At 36.2% G+C, this 23,258-nt stretch overlaps 1 protein-coding gene across 10 annotated transcripts in view; it reads right to left on the bottom strand.

The window, feature by feature from the left end:
• The window catches only part of LOC5573842 (protein enabled), a 136,047-nt gene that overhangs the window by 13,111 nt on the left and 99,678 nt on the right, over positions 1-23,258 (bottom strand). For 5 of the 10 annotated variants that reach the window (XM_021848442.1, XM_021848440.1, XM_021848441.1 and 2 more), the window contains 5 exons: positions 12,506-12,608; positions 11,787-12,047; positions 11,584-11,721; positions 6,269-6,536; positions 2,733-2,744 (listed from right to left, as the gene is read on the bottom strand). In XM_021848442.1, coding sequence (XP_021704134.1) covers positions 2,733-2,744; positions 6,269-6,536; positions 11,584-11,721; positions 11,787-12,047; positions 12,506-12,608 — 782 coding nt within the window. The remainder of the gene's footprint in view (positions 1-2,732; positions 2,745-6,268; positions 6,537-11,583; positions 11,722-11,786; positions 12,048-12,505; positions 12,609-23,258) is intronic. The other 5 variants (XM_021848446.1, XM_021848447.1, XM_021848448.1 and 2 more) reach the window with 5 other exon arrangements.

Genomic DNA, 23,258 nt, shown 5'->3' with positions numbered 1-23,258 from the left:
GATTATACACACTACGAATGGGAAGGATTTATAATTTTCCATAGAATTGGCCCACCATGTAATGTTCGGGACCTATGTGAACAAAAAAAATGGTACATGGCATCCTAAACGTATTCGATCTGTCTTTCTTTTAGTGGATTATCTATTTTAACAGCAATTATGATGAATCAAGACCCTCACGCGTTCAAAGATTAGAAAACCACAACAATGATGTAGGTAAAAATGTGATGATCGAATAAAACCATGAATTTGTTCTGCCAAAGCGCACCAAGTAACTCGCATTTAGAGCACCTTGGCTGAACAATTTCACGATTGTTTACGTGAAATGGATACCAGGAATGGCATGAAATTCTCATTGTATTTAAAACTGCTTCTGCTCTATACTCCACTGCACTGTGACGTCACGCATCAATTTTGACAGGTACTGGTCCTGTTGTTTACAGTTTTGACTTAGTACTTTTTTCGAATCATTCTTAATTTCGTGAAAGTTTGCTGCGAGGAGAGGTCAAATCCACTGCAGATACCTACGGATCGTATTATTCTATCTTCCTACCGTGGAAAATCGTCACCATCAGCATGCTGGTGATAGAAATGCGAAGATGAAAAAATGATGGAAAAACGAACAAGTCCGAAACGTAAACAACAGGACCAGCAGCTGTCAAATAAGTGAGGTTAGGCTCGTCATATGCAGCGCTCTATAGTTCAAAAATAGTCACATAAGCTGAAAGTTGATTGATTTTTATGACTGTCTGGTACGATCAACGTAAAAAAATATTGATCGGGATTCGAACTCGTGTCCTTCGAGTGGCGATTAGGCGTGCTACCTCTCGGTCATTTCGAACTGTTGAATTTAGAGCTATAAACTCGAAACAACTTATACGCACTCCATTCAAACAGGCTTGATGCTGAAAACGTCATTTTCTGAACAGCCAAAGCGCACCAAGTGCTACCAAATTATTCAAACAACATCAAATTTCAATGTCTTGTTATTTAATTACGGCTCCTGCATGTATCCATCAACATATTATATAAAAAGCAAAGAAGAGCGTTTAGCGCACGATTTTCATATAAATGGTACTCGGTGCGGTGTGGCTGAATAAAATTTCAATGAAAATACATCAGCACCACCGAAACAATAGTCTATTTTACATAGCCGTTCGCTTACATTCCATGCTAAAATCCGTTGGCGTTGGTCCTGTTTGTTTTCCGGAATGGCCAGTTTGCAATGATTTAGGAAGAATTTGAAAATATGCCGTTTTAAATCAGAATACTTAAATACCTCCAAGAACAAGCTTAGGTGCGCTCTGGTTGGATATCATTTCAGTTTTACATATCCTGCCAGAGAAAAATTTTGAATTAACACAACGAGGGACGGTTCAAATTATTCGATATTTGTAATGTGGAAAGATTATGATAATCTGAATCCTCTGGTGCAAATAACTATTTTTTTGAAAAAAATGGCGCTTGGTGCGGTTTGGCAGAACCCCGACCATTTAATATGCTCCTTACTAGCACCATTTAGGGGCAGAACTCCAATCTAAACAGCATTCGCATGCTCTTGACCTGCTGAGCAAGTTTGCAGAAGACAGCACCTGTATAGATAATCAGGATCTAGAGATATGCGTTTTTTTCTGTGAATAGGGTAATTCGAGACAATTCGCTTTTACCTCGACTGACGTGAGACAACTAATGTCAATCAAATGAGAGTGAATCAACTTTTGTCACTTTATTTGACTCGTCTCACATCACTCAACTTGCAAAATAAGCCTGATAACATCATGAATATTTCTTCATTTAGGTTATACTACAATACTGAGTGTTTTCACAACGAACATTTTTGTTCAATGACAGTAGAATAAATCACTTTCAAACATTTTTCAGTTGAATAAATTATAATTCAGCAATCAATATTGATTGGGGTAGTATATTTGTTAAAAGGTGATCTATAACGGTATGAGCAGTTCTTTTAAAAAATATCAATCATGTGAATAAATTTAGGAAGAAAAAAAGGTGGCCTATTGAAAAGACATTTTCGTAAAACGTACTATATTATACTATACTAAACATGGAATGAGGTGACATATATCGGTCTTATAGAGCGAGGTAACAAAATTCGAATCAGGTTAGTCTCCAATTGACTTACATCTCACTTCACTTGTTCTCCATAGTTTTAGGTATTAATTTTAGGTAATAATTTTAGGTAAACGCAATGGAAAGGTTTGATTTATTGAATCTAGTAAGTTACGTGTGTAGTGTAATAATAGCTTTTGTTTTACTACGGTTTTATGGAGGATTTTTTAGTCTATTGTGAAGATGCAACGAAGCCACACCTCAAATTTTAAAGAGCACAGATCTAGACAACCAAACAGCCATTTAAGCTGAAAGTTTGATCGATTGATCACTCGCTTCAAATTTTCAGAATGAACTGTTGCGTAGTACTCCAGATTTGTGTTCTTGGAAATTTGAAATGTGGCTTCGTTGCATCTTCACCTTAGCTTTGACATAAGATCATGATGATTAAAACTTATAACATTACTTGAGCTTGTATGAAAATCATCGAGATTGAACAAAATATTCAAATGAAGAGCGTCCTAGACGGAGAAATTACTGCTATAATATTATTGCTCGTTTGATTATAAACCGGAAGTTATATAGAAGACTTATGGTAAAAAAAATGAAACGGTTCCGCTTTAGGTTTCTTCGGATAAATCGACCAAGTACCGGAAACTTACTTCTGTGCAAATCTGGTTGTTCATCAGATTCCATTGGGCAATTTTGAAAGATATGAGTACATGGAAGATCAATTTCTTTTCTAGGGAATTCATATATCGAAATACGAACAAACGAACGACAAGAAGAATTGAAAAAACGACTGCAGTTGCGGTTGCAATGGGTAGCAAATATATATTTTGATTGAAATACAAGACAGTGCATTAATAAACATGCGATTAATATGGCGACGAGAGAAATGAAGTGAATATGTGCAGTGCTTCCCAAACTGTGCGCCGCGGCGCCCTGGGGCGCCTTAAATCTTTTTCAGGGGCGCCGTGGGCCGATTAAAAGTAAGGCCTGGCAAACCTTCTCAACTTATGTTATAATTGTATTACATTGATCGAAAGCATCAGACGAAAGTTGAATACGAAAATTGAACAAAGAAGACAATTAAGCTGCTCGCCACAGAAGTTGAATGCAACTTTTTGGGAGTGAAAACATTAAGATAGCTTTGAGATATCGCTCACCAGTTCAAAAAAAAAAATAATATCTATGTTCAAAGTTTTTCAAATTCCATGTTCCAAATTTATGTTGACAAACATTGTAAAGGTATATACAGTAGACGTTCGGTAACTGCAACATGTTTACGTTTCACTTAACGAACGAAATTCGATAACTGCAACGACTGACAAACGTCAACAACCCATCAACTGACGTAAAATGAACTGTTCGTTTGGGCTAACAGGAGCTAACATGGCGCACCATTTTGACGTTTGGTGGTGCGATAACTGGAGAATTGTTGCAGTTACCGGACTTGCAGTTAAAAAGCATTGCAGTTAAACCGTTTGCACCGACCGAACGTCTACTGTAATAGAGTTTTCTGTAGGATTAGTTAGAACTTTCTCAGAGTTTATATATTGATGAAGTTCTGAAACAACATCCTCTATAAATGATATCAAATTGTTATTACGCTATAGTCACAACCTTGCTGGTAGGGATCTCAGTAACAAACAGATCTTCAGGCTGGATGGAGTTACATTGTGTTGTTAAAAGCTCCACTATGATTTTTTCATCTTGCTTGCTTGCTCTTCCTCTGTTTACCTGTGTTATACTACACATTTTCATAGAAACGGAAGAACTTATGTTATTAATTGTTTAAGAGAATTGCAGCCCTAGGCTGGCTCATTTCTGCGATCATATGTCAAAAAGTAAACTAACCTGGAAAATGCCATAATTTTTATTCTTCTTATCAAAATTAAAGTCGCTTAGTTATATCGAGAAGGGGGTTTCACAACACTGGGAGAAACAATTTAACTTTTCTTATTTCTTATTCTGATGCAAAAATATTAAAATCTTTCGCAAATGTAAAGACATTTTTATAGCCTCGAATTGAAAGGAATCCTTTGACGACTTTTTTTAAATCCTGTTTCGATCAAAATTTGTCGTTTTTTTCTATTTTTATGCTTTTACAATACAAGCGGCGCAAATTTAGCAAGAATTTAAAGTTCACTACAGGATCCAGAAACACCAGAAACTGTGATAGTTCAAAATATAATTTAATATTTTTTGCAGATTCCTATTTTTGTAAAAAAAATGTGCAATTGTTTTTCATATCAATAATTTTATTGAATTATCAAAGAACGTACTTTTTGCAAAAGTAGATTTTCTTCTAGCATGAAAAGTCTGGCAGAAACTTTGTCGAAAATATTCATATTTTTGTATAAAATGATAATAGTGCGCCGCGCTTCTGATAAAAAATGTCAAAGGGCGCCGTGATTACAAAAAGTTTGGGAACCCCTGAATATGAGTGATTATGAGAAGGTTTCATATGAACTTGACGAACGAAAATAAAACAGGGATCGAGCTATCCACCTCAAAGTTATCGTCGGCAAAGCTTACACTTGATCAACATAGGATATGCCAATAAGAAAATTTTGTAAGTAACAAGTTGATTTTGATCCAGATCATAGTTGTTTTTGTATCGATCTAGTGTAAGTTTTTTTTCGTGACGTTTGCAACAAGCTGGTGGTACCGAAAATCTAGACAATACAAATAATCTGCAGTTGGATTAAATAAACAAATTGATCTTAGTTTGAAGTTAAATTTGCGAGAAAGCTTCACGTCTTTTCGGTGAGAGTCGAACTTACAATTCGCTAGACAGGTGCTTTACCAACTACCTCACGAGGAATATGGGTTCCTAGAAGGCAACATGTATTCGATTTCATCTCAACTACGTGGTCCTCTTTCGCAAAACGTACTTCTTTGCGAAGAATTGAATGCAATCCAAACACAACACTTTCTATTGCATTATTTATGCAATGCCTAGGCGAAAGCGCCTTATTTATTAGGTATTGACAAGTCTAACACACTGCTCGTTAACGACTTGCTGGACGAGATTTGTATAGTGCGTGGCTTCCAATGGGACACGACGCTCTCAAACAATCAGTTACGGAGTAGGAGACCGTTGGGAAACCATCATTGAAGTATTCATTGAGTAACTGATTTCTGTTTCGTTATATCTCGATCTTCATTGTGCTCTGGATTAGTGTATGCTCATTTGTATCAGTAGAATTCACCTTCTAATATAAACACTTGGTCTTGTTGAGCCAATTAGGATTAAGTTTCATAAAAAAATGTTTATTTTACCGCGATTGATCGTTCAGCCCTCAGGGCTGCAGTAGACGTACTCAGTACCTGAGAGAAGTAACATATCGTGTATCCAGTCTATATGGTGGAATCAATATTACAACATAGTTGGATCAACACTAAGGTACTCGCCAAAGTATGGAATCAAAATTGCAACACTTTATACTATAAAGGAACGTATTGCAAATCCTCAAAAAATATAATAATTGAAAAACGGATGGACCGAAGGATGACAAAGCACAAATTTGTCCTAATCACGTCCATTATCTCGAGAAATGTTGCATTTCTCATCCCACTTCACTTGAAGAATAAACCCGATTTCCTCCATAGTTTTGATCAATAAGCAAATAAGTAAAAAACGTCATGAAAAATCCTAATTGCATTGAATCTCAAATGCCGTTCCAGTATAAACTTGTTTAAGTACGAGTTATAAAGGATTTTTTTTTAGTTTTAAGTTAAATATGAGATCATGACAAATAAAACTTATGTTACTTGGATTTATTGTAAACCTGTCTAAATTCAACTAAATGCGTTTGATATCAACCTTGCGCATGTTCTGCGATAGCAACTAGATTCCAGTTACTAATAGTGCATGTTTATGGCAAATGTTTAAATGGTTAAATGTGGTGAACTGGTCAAGCATGATTGCCGGTGAACCATTCCCAATGAGGACATGAACATTAGCCATTCCACCAATCATCGAAACAATCTAGAATGTTTCGCAGTAAATCTATCACTCAAATTTTGGTAAGCCTTTGATTGATGCCGATACTTATGGAAAGTGGAGGTGGTTAGTCGCTCGAATTGGTGGTGATTTTTTTTAGTAGTAAGTAGGATTAACCACACGCGGGGTAATGAAACGAAAGAAACAACAACACACAAATGTTAGTAGCTGTGAGTGATAGTCTACCTATAGTTCCATAATTACCACTACCTCCACTAGAGGTGCTGCTGCCGCTGTTTTCCGTGACGGTGGTCGAAACGGGTGGCGCCGGGGCCGACTTGGGTGGTTGACTTCGCTTCAGTTTGGCGGTGGCCAGCTGCAGGGCCAGCGAGTTGATTCCGGCGTCGGTTCCCTTGCCTCCGAGCAGATTGGAGCCGGGCGGCGGCGGCGGAGGTGGAGGGGCGGCACCTCCTCCTCCTCCGCCGCTGGCCGGTGGTAAAGGTGGGGCCGGCGGCTAAAAAATTGCGAATAAAGGCTACAGTTTGAAACTAGGAGGATCGATTATATGACATAAAAACTTTGGCCAGAATGATTTTTGCAAACATAAAAACATTTCCTAGAATGATTTATTTACCAGAAAACCATGTCCCAGAAGTGATCGTTTCGTTTATTGTTGTTAATTTGAACCCTGTTATAAAATCTATTGATCAACAAACTTATGAGAAAATTAAAGCTACCGCGTTTTGTCGAAACTTGTCATTTAGGTATTCTGATTATATTAGTATTACTAATAGCATGGAACATTGTAAGGGAAAACCTCCAATTTTCGACCCATTCATATGAATTTGGCCTACTTTGTATGAAAGTCCGAAAATTGGCTCAAAATTCTTGTAGGTCGGAAATTAGTGCTTTTCCTCAGAACCAACTTCAGATTATTTCACCAAGAAAAGTGCAGCATTGCACAGCTACAACGAATAATGAATTGTAATATCACGTCCATTTGTAACACATCACTCGCATCATGAAATCATTGAATTGGTCGATCAACATTGTTCAGCAAACTTCATTACAATTTTTCGAAAGCAATCTGCAAGGATCTCTGAAAACTCCTGAACTGTTGAAAAAGTCTTGGATAATTCTCCAAAAAAAAACATGGGACGGATTCTCTAAAATATATATGTGCTAAATTTTGAATATTCATGGAGACTCAAGAAGTACTTGAATAAACTAGAGAAGTTATCCCTGGATGAATTTTCCAGGAGGAACTTCATGCAGCAATTTTAAAAGCAATTCATGGGGGAAATTGTGAATGAGATCTGGAGAAAATACACTTAAAAATGGATACAACAATTAATTAGTAAAGGATTTTCTGAGAAAACTATGGAATAGTCGCGCAAAAATCTAGGGCTTGGTAGAGAGCGTTTTAAGAGCCCGAGGAAGCATGAGTTTTTTTTCGTTGTGTCGCCGGTTTTGCTTTTTTCTCGGTTTTCGCGTTTGCCGGGCAGTGCGCTTTGAAAAATGATGAAAACGGATTGTTGCGTTAAGTGAAGCATAAAGTGGATTGTGGTTGCTCAGTCAAGAATGAAGGATCAATCGGTGAGATCGTTTCATGCTTTAATTTCAAATCTGTAAAATTTATTTGGCTGCACATTTAATCGCACAGCGGTGAGACGTCAATATGATTATAGCATTAGCATTAAGCAATTCGCACAAATTCGTAGGTGGTACACTCCTCAACCGTTGTATGAGGGTTGCCTCCTCCCCGTCCGTTGCCAAAGTCACAGATTTGGGATTAACCCTTAAATCTTAGACAAGATTGACGCATCTTCCAACAGTTGAGAGCTGTTCTGGCCACGTCCTTGCGAATGCTGAGGAATAGGAAGGAATGATTAATTGAACACCTACTTAAGAAAGATGCAGAGAACTCTACGACCTCTCATAGGTGTTACAGAATATTGTGGAATGTTAATGGGATGGGAAAGGCCATAGGATACTTTTGGCAGACGTTCTGGCACCTATGAATAATATTTTAGCATTGGTTCATATTGGAATAAACAGGTGAGACGAAAATATGATTTTTGCAACAAACTATGAATGGTTCGTCACTGCGAGTGTCGGCATAAACTCTTATTCATAAATTATTTATGTTTTATATTTTTTTTTTCAAGACACCCCTTTTTTTATTTTTGTTTTTGTAATTAAAGAAATACTTTGAATGATTCGGCCTTATGAGTGTAGATTTGCAAAAGTTTTACTTTATTCAACAACTTTGAATGGTTTGCCATTGTAAGTATCGGCATAAGAGTGTTATGTGATGGTAAAGTCAATCTTGGAATAGCAACCATTGATATATGCAGTCAGTCTAAGCTAAGTTAGGATTCATTTGTGGGCTTGGTGGCCATGCGGATAGTGTTACCAAGCATTCGATCCAAGGAGTGCGGATTCGATTCCCGCTTCAGTCCGAAGAACTTTTTGTCAGGAAAGTATTTCGACACTATACTAGACAACGGACTAGCATGCAACGCCTAATGACACGTTGCATGCTAGTCCGCTGTCTAGTATGGTGCTTCCGACTACCGTGATTGCTTACAATACTGATAATGAGATTCCAGTTCAATGACTTGTATAAAATGAGCCTAATGCTTTTAACTTTTACTGTGCGCTTTGTTTTCAAGTTACCCGTGAGAGAGAGCGAGACAACATTAACACAGGGTACACAGTAAAAGTAAAAAAACTGGACAAAACAATTCATTACAAGTACCTTTAAAAAAAAATATAACCTTTTCTCAGAAACTCTAAATGCCCCAGAATCGTTTCTTATCAGTAATTTGAACCTTGATATGAAATCTATTTATCGGGGTCTATAATATTAGATGAATTAAAAACAATTAACCCTCTAATACCCAAATTTTTATTTTCGATCTAAATATCATTTTAAGTTAACTAAAACCGTTCTAAATACGTTTTGGGCTAGGATTTATGTTTATTCGCGAATTATTGAATTTTGGTTTTTGATTTTTATAATTTTTATTTTTGAACATCCCTATCCTTTTTCATTTTTTCTTGAAGCCTCTTCTAGTTACTGATTTTTGGCAATAATAAAAATTCAAGTTTTTACAGTACTTTTAAAAATATTAAATTCTTAATATTTTTCTGGAACTTATTTTTATTTTCCATGTAAATAACGGAAAAAACAGGTTTGAAATTATTTTAATAGGTACCAACAAGCTGTTCTTCTGTGATACGTTGATAGTAGAAAAATATAAAAGGTACGACTTTTTATATTACACGTTAAATGAACCCCATGCATTTGTAGGTTATATAAGAACACAATTTTTCAAACAATTTTCAGAAATACAATAAAAAAAGTTCAAAACTTTTCTTTTATACGTGTTATGAGTCAAGGTTTAAGCCAAAAATAAAATCATTTTGATTTCCGAGCTACGAAAAAATACACACAATTCCAAAGTGTACCCGTCGAAAGGCGGGGTTGGATATTAGAGGGTTAATCGGTTCAAAAAAGGGATTTTGAGTGCGGGTAAAAGAAGAGGGTCATTTTTACCCTTAATGCATAATGCATTTTTTTATAGTGCCGCTCCTAGAGGTCGCTGAAAGCTCATTTTAGCACGATGTTCGTTTTCAGAAGTTACGAAAAGTCAGAAAATTTCAGATTTCTATCTATTTTCTCTGCAAAGTTACAGCTCATTTACCGCGCCGATTGGTCAAATTGACTCCAATGCACAAGGAAGGTTAAAGGATAAACCCAGAAATTACTCCAGAGACTCTTCCATGAATTTCTTCAAGATATTCAATACTTTTCCACAAATTTCCCAAGGCAATCCCATTCGATTCAAATGAAGTTTAAGATTTCTGTTAAGGACATTTTCAAAAACTCAAGCATTGATTTCTCTAGAGATGTCTACACTGAGTCTTTAAGATCGTTTCCAGAATTCTCCTTCAGTGTTTTAAAGATTTCATCCAAGAATTTCTCTAAGGATACCTTTAGAAATAATTTTAGAGATTTCTTCTGTAATTTCTACTTTTTATATGAAATCCTAAGAGATTTTTTTTTTTTTTTTGAGAAATTCCTCTTGGAAGTTCTTACAGAAATAACCCAATAATTTTCAGGGCGTTGTAAAGAACAATTTTTAAGACGTTATTGAAGAAATCCTTGGAAGATCCTGACAGTATCGCTATAACAAATCCTTTAGTAACTGATGGAACTGAAATTCCTGATTCTCGCAATGATTTCTGAAAAGCTCTCTAACTTCTATGGAAGTCTTGCAATAATTCCTAGATGAATTTGTAGGACAATGCTTGAAAGAAATAATCAATAAAATCCTGCAGAATTTTCTGAAAACATTCCTTGGAAACCTTAAACAGGATACCTGAAGAAACTTGTTTCAAAATGGTTAGAATAATTGCTGGTGGTATTTAATTTAAAACCTCAAATGAAGCACTGAAGAATCAATGTATATTTTACATGAAATATTTTTCGAGAACTTTTTGGAAGAAATGCAGTCGTGGACATTTTTGGAGGAAATTAATGTGAACATTGCACCAAAACATTAAAGGCATTAAATAATCTCGTGAGGGAAGCATCCAACACTTTTTGTGTTGACTATGTGCACTAAATATATTTATTTGTTTTAGGGGCAATGGGGGCAGTATGGGTCACCCCGGATTTTACTTCAAAAACAGTGTTTTAGTGTATAGTGTCATTATGATCTGCTAGAAGATGCTTCAAATAGCCACCACAATAAAAACCGTAAGAATATTCGTTTCAACACTTGAAATATTCACAAAAATGTACAAATTTGTCTACTTGTACTCAAACATGTTCACTTGACTTCACAATCAATTTCAAGTCGAACAAACTATATGTCATCGCTTTGAATTTTGAGTTACATGCAAAGGGTTTTCCATAATATTTTGAGTGAATGAAATTTTGAGTGTAATCAAACATTTTAATTTCTGCTCAAACGTGTTCATTACACTCAAACAAGCAATTTAATGTCGAAAAAATTACATGCTTTAAATTTTGTTTTATCGTTGAGTTTGTGAAAAAATGCGTTTTTCAAAAAACTAGAAAGTGCCTTTTGCTTAGTAACTTTGGGTAGACGCATCTATTTCAAAAACGAAAACGAACATCAATCTTAAATAGTGTCCGGCTCCATCGCCGATTTTTTTTTTGAAAATCGCTTCAAAAATGACAAAGATATGCTTGGTCAAAGTTTCACTTCCGACTCTCTGAGGGGGGTTGGGAGTACAGGTGTTAAAGGACACCCAGGAACAGAATTGTGGACAATTTTAGAGTAATCTCTGTGAAAATTCCTTATTGCAGATCACTGACTACAAGGGGAACAAAAATAGTGACTTAGAGACCTCTCATTTAAAATAGAGACTTTTTAAAAACTTACAGACCAAGTCTCTAAAAGGAGGCCTGATGTAATGAGGTAATATCTTTTTTTTCTGGGAAATTGTCTTTCTAGCGAATAATTCATTATGGCAAACGAATTTCTTGCAAATGTCATACAACCGAGAAATCTTGGCTCTGTTACCTGTGGAACATTAGATGGCGCGGCAAGTGAAAAGGCCGGTGGCATCGGTGGTGGCGGTGCTTGCGGTGGGGCGTTCACTTGCTGTATCTGAGGCGTGGGTTGCTGCTGTTGCATCTGTGGTATTGGCATCTGTGGAACCTGAAATGTCAGAAGATGGATCAGTCTCAAGAGAACTTGCTGAAAGCCAAGTTCTTCCAACTTACCGGTGGAATACCGTACTGTGGCTGTGCGTTGTACGACGTGCCATTCGTTTGTCCATAGTTGGTAGGCTGTCCCGGCGGAAGCATCATCTGCTGGCCGGCGTAGATCGGGTTCGTGCTGTTGCTGGTGTTTGGCGAGCAGGTTGCCGTGGCGTAGATCGCCCCGTTCGGCATCGGTGGCGCCGGGATTTGCGAGGCCATCTGGTTCATCAGCTGGTTCTGCTGGTTCGATGCTACGTAGATTGGCTGCTGATACTGTGGCTGCTGGAGATGGGGGGAAGTGAAACGAAAATCAACAATATCAACATTAGTACACAAATTCTTTCTATTAACGGATGTTTTAAAACTATCTCGAGCAACAAAACAGTACTTCCCAGTGCTACAAAACTGTGTTCAGTGCTACTTTATACTTATTGATCCCTTTTCGATCCTTGTTCAATTTCGCACGAAATTACGGTAATGTTTGAAATGATACTAATAAAGGAATTAAAACAAAAACAACAGCAACAACAAAATCAAGGTCACGTGCACTGCTGGCACGTGTGGAAAAATCGAATTTCCTGCTACGCTATCGCCCGCTGGTGTTGGGTTGGGTCCTGCCGTGAAAAATGCCAACATGCCAACCGAACCAAAACGGAAATCGATGGGCTTTCAAAGTCAAGGTCACATCGCAGGGTTCCTTCCCTCCACCTGACAAGCACCGGAAATTGACCCGCACTTACCGAGTTGCTTCCATAGGTAATACTGTTGGTGCTGGAGTTACTTTGCTGTGATGCATAGATTGGTTTCTGCTGCTGGGGCGGTAAAGCTGGCGGTTGCGGGGCACTGAAATGGAGAAAAAAGGAACAAAAGTGTTGGAAACGTTAGGTCCTCGTACCACCGGAAGAAGAAAATTTGTGCTGGAAAGGAAATGAGATTATAAGTTGGCGATTGCGATTGCGGACTCACACCATGAATGACAACGACAAAAACGACGACGACGACGACGATGCGGAATCTTCCGGATCAGAACGGCGAATGAGAGCCAACAATGCCAATGTGGGGTTTGTTGGCGCAAATCAGGGTTCGCCCTACTTTCTTTGCAATACCGGTGGATGCGCTATGCAAGAGCTGAGCAGGAGAATTTTTATCGCTTTATTGGTGATCCCCCCTCACAGTTCTCGAATTTCGCCTATCAAAAGGGAAATACAGAGCGTTGTTTGGGTATCTAACTGCCAAACAGAAAATACGCGGAATTGACGTGGATCATTGGGGATGTGATTCTAGGATTATGTCAAACAAGTCATGTGGCAGACGACCGCATTTGATTGAGCTATGTAATTCTAGATTGACATAATCGGAGAGATATAGGTTTGTTTGGGGCCCAGATAGCCGTAGCGGTAAACGCGCAGCTATTCAGCAAGACCAAGCTGAGGGTCGTGGGTTCGAATCCCACCGATCGAGGATCTTTTCGGGCTGGAAATTTTCTCGACTGCCCAGGGCATAAAGTATCATCGTACCTGCCACACGATATACGCATGCAAAAATGGTCATTGGCATAGTAAGCTCTCAGATAATAACTGTGGAAGTGCTCATAAGAACATTAAGCTAAGATGCAGGCTCTGTCCCAGTGGGGACGTAACGCCACAAAGAAGAAGAAGAAGAATAGGTTTGAGGGTGTCTGGGATCGATTCTTGGTCGGTCCAGGATCTTTTCGTAATGACAATTTCCTTGACTTCCCTGAGCATAGAGTATCATCGCACTTGCCACACGATATACGAATGCAATAATGACAACTTAGTCAAAGAAAACTCTCAGTTAATAACTGTGGAAGTTCTCATAAGAACACTAAGCTGAGAAGCAGGCTCTGTCCCAGGCAGGACGTAATGCCAAGAAGAATAAGAACAATAAGAATAAGAAGAAGAAAATTTGTAGCCTACCAGGGCTACCAGCCGGAACTTTAGATACCTCAAGCTTGAAAAAGAGACCAAATATAGACCGAACAAGAATCAAAGAAACCCCCAAAAAAAAGCAGGGTGGCCACCAAACTTCAATTTTAAAATTCCTTCTTTTTTCCGGTTTTCTCGGAATGATTATTATTTTTTCCGGTTTTTAATTGTGCTAATAGAACGGATCCTATTCTTGGAACTTTTGATGCACTTAGGCAGGGGTTTGTTTTGAATGCTTAATACTATATTTATCAACAATATGCCTCTTTAGTGCATCCCCAAATACCAAAATAAATCATCGTGGCGCCAAAAAAAAAAATGTTATTATTAATTCCGTTTCATATCAACTAACTTTTCATCAAGAAGATGAACACTATAACGGCCTCCTTTCATATCAAAAGAAATAGCGCTGAAAATTGCTACTTTTCAGCACCGAAAAGACTTTTCAGTACTGCTTTGGGGGCGTCAACTAAATATCTCAGTCTCTTCATGCCATATCTTCTGGTTTTTCATCCGTTGTGAGAATCGGATCCAACACAGGCTGGTAATTCTGATTGGTAATCGGATCGTCCAGCGGTTGTAGAGGAGTCAGCAGTATCAGCTAATGTAGGGGTAGTCGGGGCGGTTTGGCCGATGGGGTGAAATGAGCACCCCTTGAAACTGCATAAATTCTTGAAATTTCATCTAAAATAACATGCAACCCCAAAGCTGACAGGAAAATGAAGCAACAGGCATGCTGTAACTCAGTGTTCTAAACTCAAACAAAAAGAAAAAAATGTAGTTCGAAAAAACTGCCGATATTGTCCCGATGGCTCTTTCAAATTTCATCATTTTAGAATGATGATGTTTGACTATTGCACAGTTCGAACGAAACGTGTAAATTTCTGAGACATATAATGCACATAGTTGGAGCGTGAAATATCATATTCATTTTGCAGCGTTTGGTGGGGCAATGAGAGCGCAAGTCAGTCCAAAGCCGGGAACAGGGTTAGGTAATGGCCGTAATAGTCTATGCGGACCACTTGAACACCATCGGAAATGATAGGAAGGGTTGGGGTAGGGTATAGGAAATTGGAGAAGACTTGACACAGTAATGCGATTAATGCTGCAAAATTTAAATGTGCTGAGAGCAATTTAATTTAAGTTTTGAAGTTTGGTTTGATTTATTAAAATTTCAAACAATTGCACAAGTAAGAAAGAATGAGCTGATCGCTTTATCTAAATTTAATAAACAACAAAGTAATAACAATATGAGAGTGATGCTAAGAACTGCTGATGGCACGATGCGACGCTTTAGGAGCTTTTGATAATGATTGAACATTACTATAAAGAACACAATTCAATCGATGGTGACAACTTTACAAACTTTATCTATTTTTATCATGTACAGATATAAAATTATAATTCAGTTCAGTGATTGGCGGTGCTGATTTATATAAAAATATTTGATATTATTAAAATGAAATGTGTTACTTACTCAAGATGTTAATACTTCCATGACCAGAATTAATCTGTTTTGAGCATCCTTTTCGAAGCTATTCTATCCAGTTATCCATTGACTGCTTACAATTCTGAAATTATTCTTATTGTGCATGCTCATGCATTATATTAGTAATGATCATAATCATGCAACAGATAAGAAGGTGAGAAAGAGAGAATAATAGGAACAGTGATTAGTAATGAATAATTATGTAGTTTAGTTAGAATAATAAACAATTAAACAGCACTAATGAATAGCTTAAAAAATGACATTACAGCATAACTGAGCCTTTCGGATCATAAGACCGATGTATAAAAATAATTTGTTTCGAAATTGTCCGCGTGGTCTTCTAGTGCCCCTATTAGATCAGAATCAGTCATAGACATACATACCGAATGCTCGCCATGACCCTATGACCAACATTTGTATATTTATAGCCTTAGCTGATGTGGCTTTTCTAATAGGTAGTTCTTTCACTCATTGATTGTCTTCAAAACCTTGTCAAGTATAGAAAATTGATTTTATTTCATTTATTACTACATTGAAGCTACATTGTACTAATTGAGTATTAGGTATTATTTTATGTTTAGCACTATTAATATTATCAAGGCCAGAATTCCCAGTGAGTGAAGAATTTTATAGTACTAGAACATCATAGAAGATCGCTAAACATTACCTAATCATGGAACGGCTTTTTGTTCTATTATTTTAAGTAGATGCTATTAATCTCCCTTTGCTCCTATCCGCAACCCGGTGCACGCGCCCTGTTGGTTTTCGAAAACCTCGTAGAAGATTACAAACCGTTAATGGCATTCCCAATTACTACCCCACATTGCACATTCAAGGGTCTGACTGTGCTCCTAACCCACCCTCAGTTAGTAATCTTCTCGCCAGTTTGAAATTATATTTTCCCGAAGTGAAAGTAATTTTGATGAGTGATAGCCGTACTATGCAGTAGTTTAACCAGAATCTTTAGGTCAGAAGACAAAATCTAAATTTTGTAATAAAAAGGTTACCATTGCTTTGAAATTCACCCAACATCTAATCAAAGCTACTAACAACAGCGATCAATTATCAAAACTCATCGCTCCCTGGAAAATATAATACCAAGCCCAGGGACATAGTTGGAGCGTGAAATATCATGGATATTTACATCATATGTCATGTAAACTTCAGTTATATGTCATGTAATCCAGCAGGATCCTGTGTGATTACATGACATATAACACATTCTTACATGATTTCAGACTTAAATTTACATGACGACATGTTTACATCGCATGAATGAAGTTTACATGACATGTAATCTTCATTATTTTTAACCGTGTAGAATTTCCTTTAAATTTAATCTTTTTGCACAGAGTGTTTAAAAATACTAATAACTCTCTAGTGTGGTGAAAAATATCATTGAATTTTTAGATTATATGAGATAATTTCACAACCAAAAATAGGGTGCTCATTTCACTCCATCGATAAAAAATCGATTCGAAAAATGACAAATTTTGAAAAAAATAGTCGTTCATTCGTGACAACGGAAATCATATGGATGTAATGTATGGATCTAAAAAGTGTTGGAAATCATGCAAAAATCCGAAGATTCCATAATATATTCAGCACTTTTATCGACTTTTCCTTAAGATGGCCAAACTAACCCACTTTCCCCTACTCGACGAACCTCGTTGGATAAACGTACAATTCGTGTTGAAATAATCATCATGTTGCAACTTGTTGCATAAATAACTATTTTTCAAATCCGCCCTACTTTATCAGGAGATTGGACAACACATTTCAGCACTAATATCAGTATCGAAAAGTAGCACTTTTCAGTACTGTTTTGGGAGTAATCAAAATGACGTCGGATTGCATTCATACGTCATTCATTCAATTGTTCTGTATTTCCTAATGACGTAGTCAACTACACAGTTAAAAATAATGAAGATTACACGTCATGTAAACTTCATTTGTGCGATGTAAACATGACGTCATGTAAATTTAAGACTGAAATCATGTAAAAATGTGTTATATGTAACACAGGATTACATGATATATAATTGAAGTTTACATCCCAAGTAACACTGCTTGTCATATAATTGTTTAAAATGCACGTATTATACATGTTCGGTTGTACTTTTCTTGTATAATTGACTTAATATCGTACGCTTGTATAGCTCAAAAAGCGCAAAAAATGGCGGCTTATATAACATCTTGCATAGGTGATGAAATAATACCGTGGAATGAATGATTTATAAAAGAATTCTCAACATAATAGAAGAAACGCCTAAATCTACCAGCTGTAAGTTATAATAAGGCATTCTGTAAGCAACACTAACTAACAAAATATATGCATATGACAACTACTTGCATTTGTTGTAATCAAGCTGATTTCAAGCAATATAACTTGCATAACACATTTATATCACAGCAAGGTGTATCAGTTGCAATGTAGCTATTTGCTAGTGGTTGAACTTGCAGAAAGCATTTATATAACAAATTGTTTATCATCAAGCCCAATAACGTGAAAATCAGAGTAGATTATATATACATTTATATTAAAAATTAAAACAAAATCTGATCATACCCGACAACCTGAAAAGTTATTTCTAAGTTATGATGTCGATGATTTTGATTTATGATCAGATTTAAAAATATTATTTGGAAATGCATTATATTCATTAATTGGAGTCATGTTTTAATTGCGGTTCGAAATATATGGAGTAATTTATAATTTTACTCTCAGAAAATTTATGCGCCTTCGATGTAATGAAATAATGCAATTGAAAATCATCAAAATTGCAGTTTTTGTTCGATTTGTTTTGATCACAAAAAGAAAACAATATGGCGTAATGCTTACAGTGTCGTTGAGAAATGTTTGGAATGATTGATACGTCTGAAATATAAATCCAAACTAATAATGCATTTAATAACTGAATATTAAACCGGTCATGATTCTTACTTCTGATACTGATTCTTATTTACAAAAAATACACATCTAGACCGCATAACCAAAATTTATTCAGATCATTTATCTAAAGCTTGGGGCATTTCTTCCTAGCTACCATTGCGTCATATTTTTAACCGGTACTCTAATGTGTATTTGTTTCTGACTCAATAAATCTTGCTTCCATTCAGATCTTAATATTACGTTCAATATATGTCTTGACGACAGCTCAATAACAGGTATGTGAAAAAAACTTACAATATACGTTAATAAAACATATTAAGAGCAAGTTCACAAATGATTCTCGAATACGTTATCATATTATCATTACGTAGTCATTATAACACCCTTATAACTTAATTATAACTTCTTTTTCGAAACCAAATGAAACGTCAAAATCTTATTTGTTTGTAAACAATGCAGTAAAAATGATGAAGGCAAACAACATAATAGCATCTATTTCATCAAATATATTTGTTTTAAGAGCATGAAATAATCTACCAAGGATTTTGAACCAATTTTGGGACATTCATAAATGGCAGAAATGTATTCCAACACGAGTGTAGTAGACTGTACGAAACGGAACGGAAAACAGTAATACGGCCACATTAGGAATAATGTAAGTTGTAGAACTCGAGACGAAACTGTCCGGTATCAGACTAAGGTGCGATTAACGGAGAAACACGCCTTCGAAAACATTTTCACAAGTGTAGTATACCATTGTTTGCGGGATGATAAAGTATTTCAGCATCCTGTTATTCCGACCTAATGATAATAATTCTATCTCATATTAGAATACTTCGAAAAGAAGCTCAATTTCATGTCGTCTGTATAGCTTTTACCAGCTGATCTTTCATTGCCATCACGAGACAGGGTATCCGAATTTAGGAAGAAAACACCGACAGACGGGAAAAATTATTCAGGACAAATTGAACGATTCTCTGACGACAATTCTCTTCATATTGGTGCATTTGGTAGGAAACCAATGAAAAAATAACACATCTTAGAATCCTATTTTTGTATCAATGGTAATAAGTTCTTATAAAGCTATATTAACGCTCATGGAACTGTATTTTTACCAAGACAATTCGTCACTTTTTTATTTTATGTGTGAGTGGAATATGTTTTAGGAAAACTATTTTATAGCTTTAATATTACAAAAGCTGTTATGGATTTCACCTATAATTCTCCTGTAAAACATTATCTTCTACCTGTTGCGTAGAAAGATGTTTTTGGTGTTACTTGGGATAACATATCATGTAAATATCCATGATATTCCACGCTCCAATTATGTGCATTATATGTCTCAGAAATTTACACGTTTCGTTCGAACTGTGTAGGTTCTGATTCTACATCCGTTTGACGAATCGAATTGAGTCGGATTCGAATCGTAGATTCGTATGTAGAATCAGAAGCTAGTTGACTGTGCGGGAGTCTGAGTTGAAATAGGACGTAGAGGAGGCAGTCGAATATGTAAGTTCACTACAAAAGCATACAGGAGTTTTGTGGGGCGATTCATGTATACACAGAAAAAAATATTTAATTTTCAATGTGATGTAAACTGAAGTCTACCATAAAAATAAATCAAATTCGTGTGTTGTTACAGCATCATGTAAATTTAAATGAATGTACATTCAATTTTCAACTGTAAATGGTTGAATATTACATGATCGTGTAAATTTAAAGTGAATTCAATTGAAAAATATTGATTGGTCGTTGAAATTTAGGTTTATTTTGATGCTCCAAATATGTGCATGAAAATAAACTTAAATTTACAACATATTTTTAGCTGTGCACGTATTTACAGACAATTCAGCAAAAGAATGACTAATAATATCGCTGTAAACTGTTTACGGCTTCTTACCTGAACTTTCTTTGAAAATTTAATGATCCATAGAAGTATGAAAAATTTTGACAGTCATCCCACAGCCTACCTGATTGAGAAAGTACGCATGTTACTATGCATGAATGCCCATGTGGGTTTTCTTGAAATATGTTCATTCCCCAAGAAATGATCCAACTAATAACGGAATTTTCGTAATTGCAAAAAAAATTTTGTATGTAACACGTTGTAAAACTCGATTTTTTGCAGCACTCGTCGCATTTATGTACGACTCTTGCTGTAAAAATCATCATTTTGCAACTTGTTGCATAAACAACTATTTCCAGCTCCCAAATCGCTTGTGCAGAACATGAAATATTTGGTAATGCTATGTAACTACGTTCAAAACGAAAGTTGACCCACAGCCCCGAATCGATTTACACTGGATAGCCCTGTGTAATGTATCGCATAAGGAACCCAACCAACATTTAGTGCAAATGTAAACCTCCTGAAAAAAATATATACGACTTTATGCTGAGTAAATGCACTGTACGTGCGAACGAAAACTTCTATGTGATCCTTTTACCAACATATCTGAAACCTACTCAGCTATGTTAAAGCTGTGTTGACAGCTATTATGCATACCGATCATTGCTTTGTTTCGCCTGTTATAGGATAAGTAGCTGTATAACATCTTCGGAAGGCGCTTTAAAACTATTTCATAACTATTTAATTACTTTTATACAGCTAATCTGCATTATCAATTAAATAGTATATTCAAGTGTTTCGCAGGTTCCATAATCCAAATCTGAACGTAATGTGTTTCCACGACTCACGAGTAAAGTACCTGCCACCGCCTGGGATCGAACTCACGATCTCAGTATCTGGAGGTCTCGACACTATCCTTGCTGCCATCACAGTATATATCAAAGGCGAAGGAAGGACACCGTTTTCTTCTACATCGAAAAACGTTCATATAATATTCTATAATGACGCTATATGATGTTATAACCATGCTTACAACCATTTCATCAGGCTGTAAAAGTATGTGAAACGTCAAACGCAATGTTTTCATTCAACTGGCTGTGTAGATTCGCCACAAGTTGTTATTTTATAACTCCCTGCTGTATGTTCGCAGTATAACAAACGACAAAACACTTTTTTTTTCGAAAGTTCTCAAAACTAAAAATTCGGAGTTCTGTTTGATCTTTCGACCTTGACGCTTGCTTCTGCGGGAGCGGGTGACGAGGGCAGGATCAAACATGTCGCGCGTCGGTCGAGTGAAGTGAAAAAGTTCCGCGATCGGTTAGTTCTGTTTGATCTTCGACCTTGACGATTGCTCCTTGGCAGTGCGTCAAGAAAGCCCGAGCAGTCGTCAGTTGTTTTCCCTCTCGGGTCGTGCGCCTATTTTCTCTGAGTGCTTTTATATAGCCGAGCAAACGAGTTAAGCTGAATGTGGATTATTGCTGCTCAGTCAAGGATGACGGATCAATTGGTGAGCTCGTTTCATGCTACTATTTCTAATCTATAAAATATGTATGACTGCACATTTAATCGATACAACGGTAGGACGTAAATATGATTTTATAACAAACTATGAATTGTTCGTCACTGTGAGTGTCGACATAAACTCTAATTCATGAATTATTTATGTTTAACATTTTTTTGTTTTCAAAACACCCCTTTCTTTTTATCTTTATTTTTGTAATTATAAAAATGAATGGTTCGACACTACAAGTGTAGACTTGCGAAAGGTTCACTTTATTCAACAAACTTTGGATGATTCGCCACTGTAAGTGTCGGCATAAGAATAAGAGTGTTCTATGATGTTCCAGCCAATCGTGTTTTTGTTTCTTTTCAAATAAGTAAAATATAATAACACATGCTTTCGTCCTGACAGCTGTAGGAATGTTACATTTAGATATTTGTTCAACAAACTTTGAATGGTTCGTCACATCAAGTGTCGGCATAATTTTCCTTTACATAGAAATTGTTCATATCAAATGAAAATATTATATTTTCATAAAAGTATATTTATATTTGACAAAAAACTATTTATCATGGTCTAATCACTTATCAAAGTGAATCCTTTGATCCAACGATCCTCCCCATTAACAAACATCCTTTCCAGTAACCTTTGTGGAGATGCAGAGGCAAACACGGTCTCCAAATAGCAAAGGTTACACACTAACATTCCTTCCCCAATCCCACCTGACTGCAAGGACGTGGCCGGCGCCGTTATTGACCCTGTATAAATAGAGGCACTGAATTATGCACACTGAAGAAGATTATGGCCAATCCCAGCCGAACTTCTAGTTGATTCTTTGTGCATTTTCACTGACTTCGGTCAATCACGGAATTGCAACCATTGATATGTGTAGTCAGTCTAAGCTAAGCTAAGCTAAGCTAAGTTCTCAAAACCAAAAATTCGTACGCTGTTCTAAATTATAATCAGGTAAAATGGAAACCTCAAATTTTGAGTCAAAAAGTTTAAGATTTAGTCTTCATAACTTTGTTAGTTTCTAATCAATTTTAAAGCTCTTAGCATCATTATGTCCAAAATTGAATGAAAGAATATCAAATTTGTCTAAAATAAAAAAGTCTTAGTTAAAAGAAGTTTTTTTCTATTTTTTTCCTCTTTTTACTAACAAAATCATCTTTGTTTGGCCATAACTTCATGAATACTCATCCGATTCCAGATCTTTCTACATGCTTTTTAAGCTATTTTAGTTCTTTTCAAACTGTATGTTTAACAAATTTATTTAAAAACTAGTGGTCCCGGCAAACTTCGTCTTGCCATCAAGTAGGCTGTTAAAAAACGTCATGCCACGTCTCATACAAAATCACAATCCCGTCCACTCTCACTGTTTCGACTATCATGGTGAATATCCTGAGCATTTTATACACATAAACACGTCGGAGCACTTCAGGAACATAACTACGGAAGAATTTTTGAAATCCGATAATCCGTTCTCCAGCCATTTCGTGACATACAAACACCATTCCATTTTTATTTATATAGATTGTTTTGATTTAGTTATTTAACAAAATTTAACCGAAAACATGATTTTTCAATGAAAAAAATCATTTTTTTCGAATTGTTCATTTTATGCCAGAAATTATATTTTTTTCTGTTGAACTGAAGTTTATGAAGCATCTTGTTTTAACTACAGGTTGAACAGCAAATTTACAGCAAATACAGAAATTTTAAAAATAATTTTGTTATAGAATTCATGGAAAATTGCTTCCAAGACCTTTTTGAAGGTTTAGCATACCCCAGTTTCAGTATTAACTTTTAACTGACAAA

This window comes from Aedes aegypti, chromosome 3 (assembly GCF_002204515.2).
Source record: "Aedes aegypti strain LVP_AGWG chromosome 3, AaegL5.0 Primary Assembly, whole genome shotgun sequence".
Classification (NCBI taxonomy): domain Eukaryota; kingdom Metazoa; phylum Arthropoda; class Insecta; order Diptera; family Culicidae; genus Aedes; species Aedes aegypti.
Note: the sequence above shows the minus strand (reverse complement) of the source record. Positions and strands in the feature narration are given on the sequence as shown.